The sequence below is a fragment of the Octopus bimaculoides genome, chromosome 2, assembly GCF_001194135.2.
Source record: "Octopus bimaculoides isolate UCB-OBI-ISO-001 chromosome 2, ASM119413v2, whole genome shotgun sequence".
Lineage (NCBI taxonomy): Eukaryota > Metazoa > Mollusca > Cephalopoda > Octopoda > Octopodidae > Octopus > Octopus bimaculoides.
In genome coordinates, this window is record NC_068982.1 from 45400860 (window position 1) to 45419290 (window position 18431).

General features: G+C 33.8%; 1 protein-coding gene across 1 annotated transcript in view; it reads left to right on the forward strand.

Annotated features, from left to right (window-relative positions):
• The window catches only part of LOC106869164 (complement C3), a 160574-nt gene that overhangs the window by 86152 nt on the left and 55991 nt on the right, over positions 1-18431 (forward strand). Inside the window, exons 13-24 of the mRNA XM_052976969.1 lie at positions 474-617; positions 2212-2259; positions 3629-3751; positions 4332-4386; positions 5181-5226; positions 7002-7230; positions 8516-8746; positions 9465-9549; positions 10939-11127; positions 13059-13134; positions 15483-15639; positions 17455-17532. Of these exons, the coding sequence (XP_052832929.1) occupies positions 474-617; positions 2212-2259; positions 3629-3751; positions 4332-4386; positions 5181-5226; positions 7002-7230; positions 8516-8746; positions 9465-9549; positions 10939-11127; positions 13059-13134; positions 15483-15639; positions 17455-17532 (1461 nt within the window). The remainder of the gene's footprint in view (positions 1-473; positions 618-2211; positions 2260-3628; positions 3752-4331; positions 4387-5180; positions 5227-7001; positions 7231-8515; positions 8747-9464; positions 9550-10938; positions 11128-13058; positions 13135-15482; positions 15640-17454; positions 17533-18431) is intronic.

Sequence of the window (18431 nt, forward strand, 5' to 3'; positions counted from 1 at the left end):
ATACCCCACATTAGTTCTGCAGGAATATAAATAAAACATAAAAAACAGACAGTGTTGGAACTCTTTTAAGCAAAATAATATATTCCTCTATACACAATCATACAAAAAAATCCACCTTTGTTTGTATTTATTTTTACTCGCATATATATATATATATATATATATATATATATATATATATATATATACACACGAGTTAGTGTGTGTGAGTGTATATCAAATAAAGAACTTAAAATAGGTACATCAAGCATAAAAGAAGAAAATTGAAATTATCCAGATACTGTCTGAATGATGAATGACAGCTAAGTGTTTTGTCATTTCCTGTGTCATTTAGGATGTTAAACGAATTTAAAAATTTTAAAATATCTAACTCACCAGTCCATATGGTTATCACAGTAATGATTTTTGAATAGTTGAACATTTAGTATTTGTTAATGTGTTTAGTTGATTCTATTTTTGCTTTTTGTTTTTAGATTCACACTAATAAAATGGAATACCTTCCCAATGAAAACATTGAAGTTGAGATATCTGGTTCACCAGGCCAACATGTTGTGCTATTATTTATGGACAAGGCTATGGGTTACATTGACAGCCGACCCAAAATTACAAAAGAATTTGTAAGTAATCTTGCTTTTGTATTTGGTTTGCAAGGTTCTTGATGTGAAACTATGTGCTGAAACTGATATTATTATATTTTGGGAGGGACATTATACCAATAATAAACACACACACCGATTCTGTTTTACTACGTTCTTCATTCAAACCTGGAACAGATCTGGAGGAGAGAGGGCATGTATGTCATTGATGAGGTCACAAATGACAATGAAAGAACTCTGTCAGACATAACTGATTGATTGATTGATTGATTAACCATATGATTAATCAAACAATTCATTAGTTAATTGTTAACTGGTTAATTAGTCAATCACTAATAATCAAAAATGTCCAATAGAACCACTGCATATGTATATTATTGTAAATAATTATTTGTTAAAATTAAAATAAGTCAATGTAGCAAATACTTTTCTGTATTACAAAATTCTACAGTTTCCTTGATATTAAACAGATGAGAGATAAATATCCCTTTGGATAGAAAACTGTTCTACTTCAGGTAGTTTTTCAGTGAGGAAGATTAAACATGCTCTGCAAGCCAATGATTTCTGCAGTAATTTCACAAAAATGCTGTGGTTTATAGTGGTTATCAGATTTGCAATATCTACATATAGCTAGGTAGACTTTGCCATCAACAGTTAAAAAGACTTAACCATGAACAGTGTCTGGTGGGATTGGAAAGGAATTTCTGTACTATGAGCTTCTCCCAAGTAACCAGACAATTAATTCTGAGAAATACTGCACACAACTGGATGAGTTAAAAGCAGCAATTCAAGAGAAACGTCCTGAATTGGCCAACAGGAAGGGTGTTGTTTTCCAACATGATAATGCAAGACTGTAAGTTTCTTTGGGAACCAGACAAAAATTACTGCAGCTCGGCTGGAATGTGTTAGCTCACCCTCCATATTCATCAGATATTGCTCCTTCGAATTTCCACTTATTCATGTCTCTGCAGAATAGTCTTAATGGTAAAAATTTCAATTCCTTGGATGAGGTAAAAAGATACCTTGATTATTTCTTTGCCATGAAACCACCTCAGTTCTGGGAAGAGGGTATTTTCAAGTTAAAGGAAAGATGGAGACGCATTGTGCAACAAAATGGTTCATATTTGGTTGATTAAAAATGTAATGGCAAGTATTTATTGACCTTTTTCTTTCCTTTAAAAATCAGCAAGAACTTTCCGGACAACCCAATATATATATAGATATGTATGTATGTCTATATTTATGTGTATGTGTCTTTGTATTGGTGTTTGTTCCTCAACCATCACTTGACAACTGATGTTGGTGTGTTTACATCCCTGTGACTTAGCAGTTCGGCAAAAGAGGATGATAGAATAAGTACTAGGCTTACAAAGAATAAGTTCTGAGGTTGATTTCTCTAACTAAAAACCCTTTAAGGTGGTTCTCCAGCATGGCTACAGTCAAATGACTGAAACAAGTAAAAGAGTAAAAGAGTACAATATAACTAAACAATGCATTTTTGGAATGAACTGTACATGAAATTAATTTCTAAAATATAATATATTTTATTGTCTATGTTTGTTATTAAACAGCATATTGCTAATTTTGTTCTCTCTATGGATTATAACATTTCTAGATAAGAGATGAAATGCTTTTGAATCTCCAAACTGATAGAATGCTGAATGTAAGTTTGCATTTTGTCATTTCATTTTGTTTTATTTAATTTTTATTTAATTTAATTTTATTTTTATAAGCTCTTTACAGCAAGATGCCTGTTCTTTTCCCTTTATCATATCTTGTCACCTGGCATAGAGTCACTTCTCTCAATATTACTTCCCACCTCAGCTGAGGGTGTCTTTGTCTTGCAAGTTACTTGGTGACCCTGCTTGGAGCTGCTGCCACATAAAAAGCACCCAGGACATTCTGTACAGTTAGGAAAAACATCCAGCTATAGAAACCCTGACAGGAGAGCTTCACAAAGACTTGTACCTTGCCAGCTCCTGTCAAACTGTCTAACCCATGCCATCATGGAAATGAATGTTAAATGATATTGATGATTTCAAAATGAATGTTAAATGATATTGATGATTTCAAAAGCTCTGTGGAGTGGTTGGCATTTAAGGAGGGCATCCAGCCATAGAAACCAAGCCAAGACAGACTGGAGCCTGGTGCAGCTCTGCAGCTCACCAGCTCCAGTCACACCATCTTACCCATTCAAGCATGGAAAATGGATGTTAAATGATGATGAATATATTTTAGATTTATTTCAATGCAGGCATAGCTATGTGGTTAAGAATTTTTTTTGCAACAACGTGGTTTTAGTTGAGTCCCATTGTGAGATACCTTGGGCAAGTATCTTCCACTATACCCCCAAGCTAACCAAGCCTTGTTGTAAATTTGGCAGATGGAAACAGAATAGAAGCATCTCTGTGCGGTAGTTGGTGCTAGGAAGGGCATCCAGCCAAAAAAACCATGCCAAAATGGACACGGAAGCCTGGTGTAGTCTTCTACCTGGCCAGCTCCTGTCAAACCATTCAACACATGCCAGCATGGAAGGCAGACATTAAATGATGATGTATGATGCGGACATATTCTATGCCCATGAAATGTCAAATAATACCAAGCTGAATCAAACTGTTACTATATATCCTCATTGTCATTTAACATCCACTTTTCCATGCTTGCATGGGTCAGAGAGAATTTATTGAGGCAGATTTTGTATGGCTGGATGCTTTTCCCATCACCAACCCTCACCATTTTCCAAGCAAGGTTACATTTTGCCATCACTGGACATGTCTTTCCACAGAAGTGCGGAAATAAACAGCATTGTTTATATGTTGGTGATGCTCATTTACAAGAATCTTGTGATGTTAAGACAAAGGTACACACAAATATACATACACACACTATGCACACACAGCACACAACATCATCTACAAGAGTAGTTTAGATGTATTTGTACTTAGCATTTCTCATATTCATTTTTTCAATCTTTTAATGTTGAATATTTCAAATGAAATTCATTAACTACTGTTTTTATTTTTCCTTTACAGAATTTCAAGCTCTCTTTAATTGGGAATAGTGACAAAAAGAGAAGAGATGCAACAGTTGCAAAAGAAAATGTGCTCAATTCTCGTGCTGTTCCTTCTACCATTCCTAAGGAATCTAATTTTTTGGTATCTTATACATTTTAACTATTTAACTTAACATAAAGGCTTTTAAATGTACATGTGCTCTTCTACTGCTGATTTACTTCCTAAATTACAATATTAACCCATTCACATTTAAACCAGCCATATCCAGCTCAAATATTCTACATATTTTAGGTTAAAACTGACCAGCTCCAACCTCTCACACCAAACCTACAATGTCATTTTGAAAATATATAAACACACCATTGAAATCTTGAAGCTACAAGATAATGTGAGATTAATTCAAAACAAAGTGAATAAATAAGAAACATTTGACAAAGAAATCTGGATGTAGATATGAAATTGTAATGTCCCAAACTTAGCACAAATGTTATATTGTATATTCACATGCAAGTTGAATTTTATTTGAAAAATGCTTAGCCTTTTTAATAAATTTATTTTTTAAAAAATATGACCATAAAAATTAATTCAAATTAAATTATATATTCATTTCAGCATATAAAAAAAGAAAAAGAACCATACAATTCTTAATAATTAAATTTCTAAAAAATATTGGAATTAACTTTATTTCTTATCTCTTATTCCATTCTGTTTGTATCTGCAGGCAGAGCCTTCCCCTATGTCTCAAAGTTTGTTCAATGCTAATGTTGCTGAAGACTGTAAGTCTAAATTTATATTTATATATATATCTAACCTTCATATATTGCTTCATTTGATAGTTTTTATTTGCTTTTTCCTGAAATATTTTTCAAGGTGTTTCAAAATGTTTTTATTATTATTATTTTTTTTCTTTTTAAGAATCTCTTTTATTGTTTAGTCTGAAGAGAAGGCACTGCTCAGGAGATCCTTTAGAAGGCTCCTGAAGCTGGTAGGAGGGAAGGAGAAAGGTATCCTCAAAGTGGAGACTAGGTTTCAATGCTTGCAATAGAGTGGACTTCACTAAAGGCTCTTAAGAACTGGTGGTGGTGTTAAACTGGTCCTTGAGTGGCATTAGAAGAGCCCACTTTTAAGCTTTTATGCTAGGTCTCTGGTTTCAGGATATTTCTGACACCTACCTTCCTCCCATTAATTTTTAGAAGTCATATAAAATATTTTGAGTATTGCCTGAATGTTATGTAAATTAAAATGTTGCTAATTATTTGAATTAATATTTTAAATAATTTAAGGTAGTGAGCTGGCAGAATCGTTAGCATTCCAGGCAAAATACTTAGCAATATTTCGTCTGTCTTTACATTCTAAGTTCAAATTCTGCTGAGGTTGATTCTGCCTTTCATCCCTTTAGGATCAATAGAATAAGTACCAGTTGAGTACTGGGATTGATGTCATTGAATTTCTTCCCCTGAAATTGCTGGCCTTGAGCCAAAATTTGAAAGCGACATCTTAAATAATTTATATCAAGCATTTATGACTCCATCAATTTTATTTATATCATTTTGTCTTCTTTTGTTTTCAGACTCGACTGATTCTTTATCTGGAATGTTTTATGATCTAACATTGAGGTAATGTATATTTTCTGAAACTCTTTGTGAGAAATTGTTTTGAAGGGATATGCAGTTTTTTTTTTATTGGGTTATTCAATGCAGTTATAATACTAATGAGAACCACAGATGTCTTAGTTGATAGCTCAGTGGTTCTCAACCATTTTCTGCCTATGGATCCCTTTGATTCCTATTCTACTCTACTGGACCCCCATAGCTATTCAATGTATATAAAAACCATCCTACTGGATTTTTGTAATTTAATGTTATTAGGAGTTGTATTAAAAATTAAAATATTCTGTGTATTAAAGAAGTATAGCCAATTTATTGTACATAAATTTTAACAATAAAATCCTATATGAACCCCGGTTGAGAACTACTGTAGCTAAAGGTTTAATTCTTTAGCATTCAAATCTGCCATATCTGGCCTAAATACTTTACCTGTTCTATGTTCAAATCAGCCAAATTCAGCCTCTTACATCTACCCCACAATATCATTACCAAAGTAAAGAGTCACATCACAGAAATCTCATAGCTATGAGATAATGCATAACTGATTCAAAATAATGTGATTAAGTAAACATTACGTTTCAGAGTTCTTCTCACTCAACTCATGTGGTACCCAAACATCGGAGTGATTTGTGTACCCAAGCTTTACCAGGTGCTCATGAAGAATGGATTTTGATAGCTTGTGTATATATATATATATATATATACACACACATTATTCTCCACTCTTACTGTGCTCTCTACACCTTCTGATTGATTCTTACATGTGTTAACAAGTACCTCCTTGCAACAATGTAAACTTTCATTCAGTTAAGATACCCTTGGCCTGAAGAGTAGCCTACGGTGTACACCTCACTTGGATATTTACCACTTCCAAGGTTCTGCTTGCTATGAAACATATGTAGCCCAGATCTTATCTACTCCATTCCTTAACTCTTGTATTCATATTCGCATACTTGGCAACCCTGATCACCGACCATGAAATATAAAAAAGAGACCTTTTTATAGTTTATCGTACTTTGATGTGAAAAAATCCACACTCTCCTATCTCAATGAACCACTATTGTCCTTGAAAGTTGTTTATTATATTTACTATGGATTGGTTGAAGCTAACTTTCTTCCTACACCTTGATCCTTGGATTGATCCTGGTGTCATGTAACTGGCACCTGTGCCAGTGGCATGTGGATATAGCACCTTTCAAAAGTTGAGCCTCATGGAGGCACAGTGATTGATGCTGGTGTCTCATAACTGGCACCCATGCTGGCGGCATGTAAAAAGCACCTTTCAAGCATTTGGGCCTCATGGAGGCAAAGTGGCCGATGCCGGTGACACGTGAAAAGCACTTTCCAAGTTTTGGGCCTCACAGAGGCAATGGTGAATGACCAAGGCATTATGGCGTGAGGAAAGGCAAAGTCAACCTCAATAGAATTTGAACTCTAAGCATAATGGGTTGGTACAAATACCATAAAGTACTTTTCTGACACTTCTGTTGGCTTGCTGACCTTACTGTGAGGTGACTGTCGTTATCGTTAGACCTAACTCATCATAAATAAATACCACTATGAGTGCGCAATGATGCCATCAACAGGTTGGTCCTGAAACAACATGTATTCTGTCTTCATGACCCCATAAACTTGCTAGCATCCAGTATGTGAAGCTTTCAACTGGTAACACTTGCAACTGCGAGTTGTTTGCAAAAAAAATCCAATAGTAATAACATTTATATAATTTGTTCTAAAATCACACTATATATATATATATATATTTTTTTTTTGTCTTTCAACAGAAATGATGGTATGCAGAAGATAAATTTCTCTTTACCAGATAATCTTACCACTTGGGAGATTCAAGGTTTCGGAATTATTGATAATACACATTTCTGTGTAGCTGAAATAGCTGAAGTGAAAACTTTCAAAAGTTTTGTTGTCAAAATGAATTTCCCTAAAGTTGTAAAGCAATTTAATTTTACAATGGTTACGGTTCTTCTATATAACTATAAGAATACAGCTCTACGAGTAAGTTCCAGCATTACATTTATATGTTTTCCATTCAGTTTCATCATCATCCACATCATCGTTGTCATCATCTTGTGATCATATTTCATCATCATTGTCCTGCTCCTCCTCTTCATCATCATTATCATCATTATTATTGCCAATACTATCATCATCATCATCATCATCATCATATTATTATCATCATTATTGTCCTTGCTGTCATCATCATCATATTCAATCACATTGTCATCATCACCACTGTCATTATTACCATTGTCATCATCGTTATTATCATCATCGTTGTTGTTGTCATCATCATCATTATCATTTATTTCTGCTTCCCATGCTAGAATGGGTTGGTATGGGTTAGACCATGTCAGTTCGTATTTATTTGGAGTTATTTGTGTATGTGTGTTATTGTGTTGTGTTGTGTGTGTGTATATGGTGTTTAATGTGTGTGTGTGTGTGCATGCATGCACGTCAGTGTATACATTTGTTCACATGCATGTGTGTTTATGCAGGTGTTTACATTTTGTGCTTCTCATGAAAATTACTGAGCTGTAAATAGTGACGTTTGCTGACATTTCCCAGTCAACAAATCCTTTAGTAGTTCTGTGCTTTCAAAGAGGAGTAAAATAAAACTCCCTTACTCGAAAAACAGGTATGGATCAGTAACAGGAAGGTTGTCCAGCTATAAGACAATGCCTCAATAATGTTTATTTGTTTAACTTTTGTTAGTATGGAAAAATGGACCAGCTGTAAAACCCATGCCAAAACCCACCTTACCAGTACTGGTGCCACATAAAATGCACTCAATCCACATTGTAAAGTGGTTGGTGTTAGAAAGGGCATCCAGCCATAAAAACCATGTAAAAACAGACATTGAGACCTGGTGCAGTCTTCTGGTGATCCAGCTACTGTCAAACCTTCTAATCCAATGGTTCTCAACTATTTTTTGCTTGTGAACCTTGATTCCTCTTTTACTTGGGTGGACTCCCATAGCCATTTGTTGTTTTTAAAAATCCCATATTTTTATATTTAAATACCATTGGGAATCATATATAAAAAGAATTTGTTAAAATACTTTGTGTATTGTAGAAGTATAAGCAATATATTGTAGATAAATTTTAATTATATCTTATATGGACCCTGCAAGGGCCAATTAGACCCCAGTTGAGAACCACTGATCCAATCTGTGCCAGCATGAAAAATGGACATTAAGTGATGGTGGTGGTGACGACGATGATATGTTTTGTTTTGTCTTACAAATTAAACCATTTTTATTTTCCTTTTTTGTTCCTAGGTACAAGTTACACTTCATGAATCAGCAGATGTTTGCTCATATGTCAATAGAAATGGACATCATTATGAAACAAGTGTTGATATTGAAGCAAATGAGTCTAAATCTATCTTTTTTGTTATTCGGCCTCTTAATTTAGGAAAATTTCCCCTTAAGGTCTCTGCAAGAGATACTGGATCAAATGATATAGAAATCATTGAAGAAGAAATGTTTGTTCAAGTGAATACTCCAAAAGTAAATAATATATTAATCTATCTTCTATCTTTTACTTGTTTCAGTCATTAGATTGTACCTGTTTTGGGACACTGCTTTGAAGGCTTTCATCAAACAAATTGCCCCGAGAACTTATTTTTTTAAAGCCAGTTCCATTGATTTCTTTTGCTGAAGTGCTAAGTGACAAGGGTGTAAGCAAACTAACATTGGTTGTCAAGTGGTGGTGGCGGTGGGGACAAGCACAAACACAAGGACACACACATACAGATATATGCACACACACACACATTTATATATATGATGGGTTATTTCAGGTTCCAACTACCAAATTCACTCACAAGTCCTTGGTTGGCTTGGGATTATAGCAGAAGGCACTTCCCCAATTTGCCATGAAGTGGGCCTGAACCCAAGATCACATGGGTGGGAAGCAAGCTTTTTAACCATGCAGCAACATCTGTTCCTCTAATTTATTTAATATCTTTTACTTATTTTTTCAATGATCAGCTTGATGCTATAGTAGAAATATAAAAAAATTTTTTAAAAAGCCACTCACCCATGATGTACAGTGGGACTGAACCTGAAACCATGTTGTTGCAAAGCAAGCTTCTTGACCACACAGCCATGCTTGCACCTGTTGAATATTCTTACTTTAATTTTAAAATTTTATGTAAATATTTGAAGAACACAATTTTTAGATAATGAAGTAGTATTTGTATTTTTGTTTTGATTTGTTTAACAGTTTGAAAAAAAAGAAAATAGAAACTTCACCAACAATAACCTTCCAGTTGAGAAAGTTCCAGATAATGAAATATCAGTTAAAAATCGTATGTAGAGAATTAGATTCAATCAAAATTCTATTACACTTATGTTTGATTTCTATTATCATATTTTAAAATTTTGCATTAATTTTTTAAAAATGCACCATATTTTCCAGCATACAAGCCCATGTAATACATAGTGTAAATAAGGCTGCGGGCTGGCAGAATTGTTAGCACACTGGACAAAATGCTGTCAAGTATTTTCTCTATTCTTTTATTCTTTCATTCTTTTACTTGTTTCAGTCATTTGACTGCAGCCATGCTGGAGCACTGTCTTGAAGGGTTTTAGTAGAACAAATTGAACCCAAGGCTTATTACTTAAGCCGAGTACTTACTGTATTGGTGTCCTTTGCTGAACTGCTAAGTTGCAGGGATGTAAACACACCAACACCAGTTGTCAAGTGGTGATGGGGGGACAAGCACTGACAGAAAGACACATACGCACAACACACATATATATATGACAAGCTTCTTTCAGTTTCCGTCTACCAAATCCACTCTCAAGCCTCAAGACTATAGCAGAAGGCACTTGCCCGAGGTGCCATGCAATAGGACTGAACCCAGGACCATGTGGTTAGGAAGCAAGCTTCTTACCACATAGCCATGCCTGCGGCATCTTTACATTCTGAGTCCAAATGCTGCTGATGTCGATTTTGCTTTCCATCAACTTAGCCCCTTCTCTGAAACTGATGTCCTTGTGCCAGAAATTTGAAACCAATATATTGTGTAAACATGCAGTGTAAATATTCAAACATTGTCACTATTTTCCCAAATTCTGCTGCATTTCACATGGAATTTCTGGTCCTCCAAAGTTGTCTTGGTGCATAAATTGGTCTACCTGTTTTGGCCGTAGATTTTAGCCTGAAAACTTTCACTTGTATGCCTGGAAAATATGATATAAAGATTTCATGACAAATACTTTTCAAATTAGATATTAAAAAAATCTTATATTATAGTCATCTCATTTCATCATCATCATCACCATTGCTTTTAATGTCCACTTTTCCATGCTTACTCAGATCAGATTGAGGTAGATTTTCTATGGCTGGATGCCCTTCCTGTCACCAACCTTCACTTGTTTCCTAGCAAGGAAGTATTTCTCCATGGTTAGACATATTCTCATAGAAAAATAGAAATGAACAACAACACCTCTGTTGTGGAGGGGATATTCCTTTACAGCCATCACATGGCAAGGAGACACAAACACACACACATTTCTATATGTGTGCATGTATACATGCATGCATATGTACCTGCACACACACACACACACACACACACAAACAACACATTTTCATTCAGATATGCTTTACTTGAAATAATACATAATTCATTTACTTTCTGACATTGAATTTGAAAACGTTAATTTATCCTTTTCTTTTCTTATTGCACTAGGTTATTTATTTAGCAGTATTGTGAAAACTGCCTTGACTGAACCTGGAAAATTGATACTCATGTCTTATGGATCTGGAGAGCAAAATATCATTTATATGGCATTAACAATTTATGCTCTAAAATATCTCAGAAATACTATCCAGATGGATGAGAAAGTGTATGAGAATGGGAAAGAATTCATAAGAATGGGTAAAGTTAATTTTAAACTCAGTCTATGTCCTTAATTATCTAACATATATAATACAAAATTTTATATCTGTAACGTAATTTGCTTTCATTTATAATGGCTACTTGGATTCATTGCATTAAGTTAAATATGTTAGTTGCTGTTGTTGAACCCTTATCAGACTTATAATCAAAAGCAACCCAAATTTCACAATTTCATCCTTTTAACCCTTTTGATACCAACCTGCCTGAAACTGCCCAGGGTCTGATAAAACTGTTTTAGTTTAGATTACTGTTTTAAGGTATCTAAATTAAGACTTTCCTTCAAAATTTCTTGTGAATATATGATCCAATCACCTGCTTAATAATAACAAAGCTATTTCACTAAATTCTTCATTGTTTACAAAATTAATTGTAACAAAAGCTATGTATTTCAACAGATATAGTAACAAAAAAGGGTACTGCCTCAAAGAGTTATAGTCAAACAAATGAACCCTGGGACTTATTCTTAAAGCTTGGTACTTATTTTATTGGTCTATTTAGTCAAACCACTATGTTACAGGGATGTAAACAAATGAACACTTGTTGTCAAGCAAGAGGGTAGGGAAAGCCGTTATAAAAATTTACTTTGTACACAAACATACATGCACATGCACATACCTATGTGTGCATGTGTATATAAAGAAGTAAACACTGGATGGATAGTTATTTGCTCACTACAGCTATTTCAGACATGTTTTTTATTGATGAATACAGTTATTATATCATGTGAAAAAAAACAAACATTTACATCAGGTAAAGATAGGCAAAAATTAAACATTTAAAAAAAAACATCCCACAAATCCAAGCATGTGCCATTTCATGACACTCTGGTGAACTTTGGTCACCTGGCGAAAACGTTTTTTTTTTTTCCACTCCTATTCATCAATAAAAATCACGTTTGAAACAGCTGTAGTGAGTGAACCACTACCCAAGTGTTGTTATTTGTTTATTATTCACCTTACTCAGAATCTGCAATTAACGTGGATCTGGAGTCTATTGAGTGCAGTACAATTGGGACAGTGTTTGTACTTAGTTGCAGCCTTGAGACTTGTGGTGTATTCAGTTGGATGTTTGTGATTGTACATGCAACTTGAATATAAATCCATTTTTACTTTGGTATGTACGTATATGTTTCTCTAATGCTGTTTTGTACATGATAGTGATCTTATTGATCTGTCGTTAGTGATTTACTATTTAAGGAGCTGATTCACTTGAATCTTGAACTTTAATACACACACACATGCGAGTGCGCATTCAACAGGCTTCTGCACAGTTTCCATCTACCAAATTCACTCACAAAGCATTAGTTGGACAGGGACTATTGTAGAAGACACTTCCTCAAGATGCCATATCTTAAGCTATTGACTTATGTTAAGCAGATTGGTAGAAAGAATAGTAAAACACAATAGAATTACCTTGTTTTGAATGAGATTTGGTAGATAGAACAGAAATTCTCTCCAGGCAAAACTTGAACTGAAGATAACCTTTAACAACCACCTCATGTGTTTTTGTTGCAAATAAGTTGGTTGGATTATTTAGACTGTAAATGAGAGAGGAAAATGTCAAGCTAAAATCTGCCGTAGTTTAACTATGAATAAGTAACTATTAAGTCTGTGTGTTCATCCTCATTTCCTTCATCCCAGAATTTGAAGTTATTATGAAAAGTTTAGGAAGTGTTAGTCAGAGGAGCTTTGAAGGATCAAATAACTCATACAATCAAATACTTGTTGAATTTATTCAATTACTTTCTTTAGAGTATGGGAAAAGAAAGTTAGAAAACTAAACTGAAGAGTCAGTAAGCAAAAAGTTGTGGTTGGATTTTTTGGTAAGACGATAATCAAACATTATAAACGCTGTCAAAAAGCAGTCACAGACTGAATTTACTCAAAAGACTTTTTATTTTTATTTTTCAGGTATTGAAAAACAAATGACTTTTAGAAAAAATGATGGTTCTTTTTCAACTTTTGAGAATACAGAATCAAGTACATGGTAACGATAAAAATTTCTGACTTTATTTTCAAAGATATCAATCCTTTATAATAGCAAAATGTTACTTAACCATTTCGTTACCGTATTTATTTTGAGATGCTCTGTTTCTTTCAATTAATTTTAAATATAAAGAATTTAGTTACCTTTAATATAAAGAATTTAGTAAAGTAACTAAGTTACCTTTAAGCTAGTATTAGAAACATCAGTTGTGACTAAGCTTTGGTGGAATATTTTAATTCAAAACTTATGAAAACAAGACATTTGTACTATAGAGCCAGAGGCAGTTTCAGCCGGGTTGGTACTGAAAGGGTTAATGCATAATATTACTTTATTCATAGAATTTCAGGCTTGGCTGGGTGGTTAAGAAGTTTATTTCCTAACCATTTGTTTCAGGTTCAGTCCCACTGTGCGGTATCCTGGATACATGTCTTCTACTATAGCCCCAGGCTGATCAAAGCCTTGTGAGTGGGGCTTAGTAGGTAAAAATTGAAAGAATTCCATCACACACACACACACACACACCTATGTATATGTGTGTGTTTGTGTGTATGTGTGTGTGTGTGTATCTTTGTGTTTGTCATTGTGTTTTTGTTTGACCCCCACCCCCACCACCACTACCACGACCATATGACACCCAGTGTTGATTTGTTTATGACTAAACAGTTTAGCAAAACGAGATCGATAGAATAAGTACCAGGCTTAAAAAATATGTGCTGCAGTTGATTTGGTCAACTAAACCCTCCAAAGCAGGGCCTCAGTATGGCTGCAGTCCAATGACAGAAACAAGATAAAATTAAGATATATATATATATACACATATACATGTGTGTGTGTGTGTGTGTGTGTGTGTGTGTGTGTGTATGCAGGCATGTGTTTATGTATGTATTTATATTAGTTTGTGTTATGGTAAGACATTCTGTGAATCAGAATTTTGGATTGTTTTAAAATCAATTCTTGTAGACTGCCTGTTCTTGGCTGACAATAAGAGACTAGGTTTTGAATTACAAAGCATATAACCTTGTGATTTTGCATCGTTTTGTGTAAGCTACCGAACTTGTCCCATAACTGACAGAAGAGCTGGCAAAGAAAAAAAAAACAGTTTTTGAAAAAAGAAAAAATTCAAGTGAAAAGTTTTTATTGTCATCATCAGCATCATTATCAAAGTGTACAGGATGCTTTTTATCATGGCACCAACTCTAGAAGGGTTGCTGTGTTCTGAACAAGATGAAAGAATCCCCTTGATCCCACTCCTTACAGAGTGTACTGTGTACATTTTATCATGGCACCAACACAAGAGGATTTGCTATATCTTCAATAAAATTAATGGGTCCCCACCCCAATATCTCTATTTACCTGCCTCCTATTTTACAAAATATCACTCCAGGGTTGATTTATAGTGATACCAACAATAATGGGTTTGCTTCATACCCCTGAGATTAGAGAGTCTTTTACAACCCTATAGATTGTTTGCTAACCCAGGGCTACATAAGTAAGGAGGGGGAGACAGAGATGACAGGAGAGGGGAGTAAGTGTGTGATGATAGAAACAGTGTTTGGGATGAGAGGGTGGTGGTAGAAGGAGTGAGAAGAGAGTGATGAACTATTTCAAAAGGATGTCTGTATAATAGGAATTTAAAATAGTATATTTCCCAGTTTGTGAATCAAAATTTACAGCCCCAAAATGGTAGGTTGGCTTGTAGACCAAGAAGATTTTGAAGAACCAAAGATCTCATGTGAAATGCAACAGGATTTTGAATGATAGTGATGATATTTGAAAGTTTACGCTACATTTGTACACTATATACTAAGCAGGATTTGGTAAGATAGTGTGGAGGTTTGAATGTTTACACTACAAGGTGCTGGCATGGCTGTATGGTAAGAAGCTTGCTTCTCAACCACATGGTTCCAGGTTCAGTCCCACTGTGTAACAATTTGGGCAAGTGTTTTCTACCATAGCCTCGGGCTGACCAAAACCTTGTGAGTGGATTTGGTAGCTGGAAACTTGAGGAAGCCCATTGTATATATGTATATGTTGTATGTATGTTTATGTGTGCGTGTCTTTGTATCTGTGTTTGTCCCCCACCATCACTTGACAACTGATGTTGGTATGTTTACATCCCTGTAACTTAGCAGTTCGGCAAAAGTAGCCAATAAAATAAGAACTAAACTTACAAATAATAAGTACTGGGGTTCGTTTCTTCGACTAAAACCCCTTCAAGGCAGTGCTCCAACATGGCCACAGTCAAATGACTGAAACAAGTAAAAGAATAAAAGAATACTTGTATACACCATATGCTATGTTAGATTGTATGCTAGAAAATACTGTATTTAATTTTAATTTTTATTTAGGTTGACAGCATATGTAATGAAGATATTTTGTGAGGCATTAACCCTGCAAGAAGTAGACAGATCTGTCATATCATCAGCATTTCTATGGTTGCTGAAGAAACAGAAGAATAATGGTGCATTTAAAGAAGACAAATTAATCATTTATAAAGAAATGATGGTATGTTTGTAATTTTAGGAATTTTCCATATTGATTTGCTCTTGCTTTTAATTGTTTTTTTTTTCCAAATTATTAAAATGCTAATTATCTAAAAAAAAAAGTACAGTTTTTGAATGATAATAATTATGATAATATTAATGATGGTTGCTCCTGTCAATTTCAATGTATGTGCGTTTGAAAGAGTGGATTTTAATAAAAAAACATAAATGGAGAAAACAGCTTTTAAAAATCAAAAAGCCAAAAGACGCTGCTTTTATTTGTGATGGCTGTGTGAATGTAATTTGAGTCCAGATATAGATTTTAGTAAGAAGGTGCAATGAGGACACTGGTGATTATAGGTTTGCCTGGTATTAGATAAATGTATCTGTTGATTGCAGGATATAGTTCATTTATTGTTCATTTTCTTCAACTCAAATTGTTTTGATGCATCATGACACATTTTATGCCATACTGATTGAACTAAGTAATGTACAGTTTTTTGAATAATAATAATAATAATAATAATGATAATAATAATAATAAATAGTAATAATAATAATAATAATAATAAATAGTAATAATAATAATGATAATAATAATAATAATAAATATAAATAATAACAATAATAATAATAATAAGTAGTAATAATAATAATAATAATAATAATAATAATAAATAGTAATAATAATAATAATAATATTAATAATAATAATAATAATAATAATAATAAATAGTAATAATAATAATAATAATAATAAATAGTAATAATAATAATAATAATAATAAATAGTAATAATAATAATAATAATAATAATAATAATAATAATAATAATAAATAGTAATAATAATAATAAATAGTAATAATAATAATAATCCTTTCGACTATAGGTACAAGGCTTGAAATTTTGGGTGAGGGGCAGTTCAACCCCAGTGTTCCACTGGCACTTATTTCATAGACCCCGAAAGGATGAAAGGCAAATTTAATCTTGGCAGAATTTGAACTCAGAACATAAAGATTTGTGAAATGCCACTAAATAATAATAATATAAACCAAACATCCATCTATAAGTTGCTGGCATGCTCTGGTGTCAAGTTGGTAAAACTGAAGGGTATATTATTGCTGCTTAGGATCAGTGCCTTCCATCTGGGAATTACTTGTGTAATGTTCTGAAACATGAAAACAGCCAATTGTGCCATGTACGCAGAGAGCATCCAGAGATAATTAACCATGAAATCTCTGGATGCAGCTGACTGACACCAACAGAGTATTTGCAATGACTTGACAGGAAAGCTCAAGACGTATTTCAAAAATTTAACAAAAGGAAAATTTTACAAAAAATATAACAAGCAGAAAATTTGTAGCAAATTCTTCATCGGTCAATGTCCAAAAAGTTATTACAATTTCGTACCTTTAATGTTGATATTGTTCACTTTTAGTGGGGTTGATTTGCTCGACTAAAGGCGGTGCTCCAGCATGGCCACAGTCAAATGATTGAAACGAGTAAAAGAGAAAAAAAGAGTAAATATAAATAAAGTGGAAGTATACAAAAATAAACATTATTTTCCATCTGTTAGTTTTTGTTTTATTTTGAAAAATAAAAATTCCTCTTATGGTTTATTATTGTTTATAATTTGAATTACACATGCATGGAGCACCAAAATTTTCTTTAAGTGCTTAGGGCCTTTTTTTGGATCTTAATCTGGCTCTGATCTTTAGATGCAAAAACCTGTTGTCACTTAATGTTTCTTGTTGAGATTTGGGTACAGCTTGTATGAATTAAAGCAAAGGCAAAACATAACACCAACAACAATAATTTTCTTTTCATTTAATCCAGGGAATTATTTCTGATACTGGCTTGACAGCATTCATTTTAATTAGTTTCATGGAGTGTAAAGAAAATTTTCACCAAAAGGTAATTGTTCATTATCTCTTATAAAAGGTTCTCTCATAGATTCAGCAAATGTAATTCAGCAATGAATTTACATTAGCCTGAATGTATGTTTGCATCTGTAAGTATACTGTGTATGAGTGAGTGTGTGTGTGTGTTGTGAGTGTGTGTGTGTGTGTGTGTGTGTGAGTGTTTGGAAACCAGATGCTATGATAAAAGCATGATATAAATTTACTAGCACAGTTACCAAAAATATTTTTGTACCATACTTCACCTACCTCCTTGCAAATGTGTATGACAACTTGAATATTTTTAATGTAAAACACTAAAAAGATACACATCATTATATATGTAAATCTACATAGTAGACATACAGATATGTCAAATTTACCTATTTCTCCTTAGATTGAAAAAATAAATTTTTGCTCCTTATTGGGGTTTCATCTGAGGTTTTGACATCACTTAACCAAGTAACCAAAGCCTATATATAGCATTTAAAACAGTAGTTTCCAAAGAGGGCAGTACTACCCCACTGGGGTGGTGGAAAGATCTAGGGGTGTTGAAGAAAAGTGGGGCGATAATGGGATGGTCAAGGGTGGCCAAAAGAGGGCAATGGATGTAAAAGTGACAAAATAATGGATTAATTAAGTTTTATTCATGAAATACAGTTGTTTTGAATCTACTGCAGAAAGTGGTCTCTGTTTGTGGTGGTGAGTAGGAGAAGGGGGCACTAGAAATGTGGCCTGAATGCCAAAGGGTCAGCAACCTGAAAAAGTTTGGGGATTTAGAAGAATAATGTAATGACCATATCAATATTTACAAGTCAATAATTTGGCACTCCGTCGCTTACGACGTTGAGGGTTCCAGTTGATCCGATCAACGGAACAGCCTGCTCGTGAAATTAACATGCAAGTGGCTGAGTA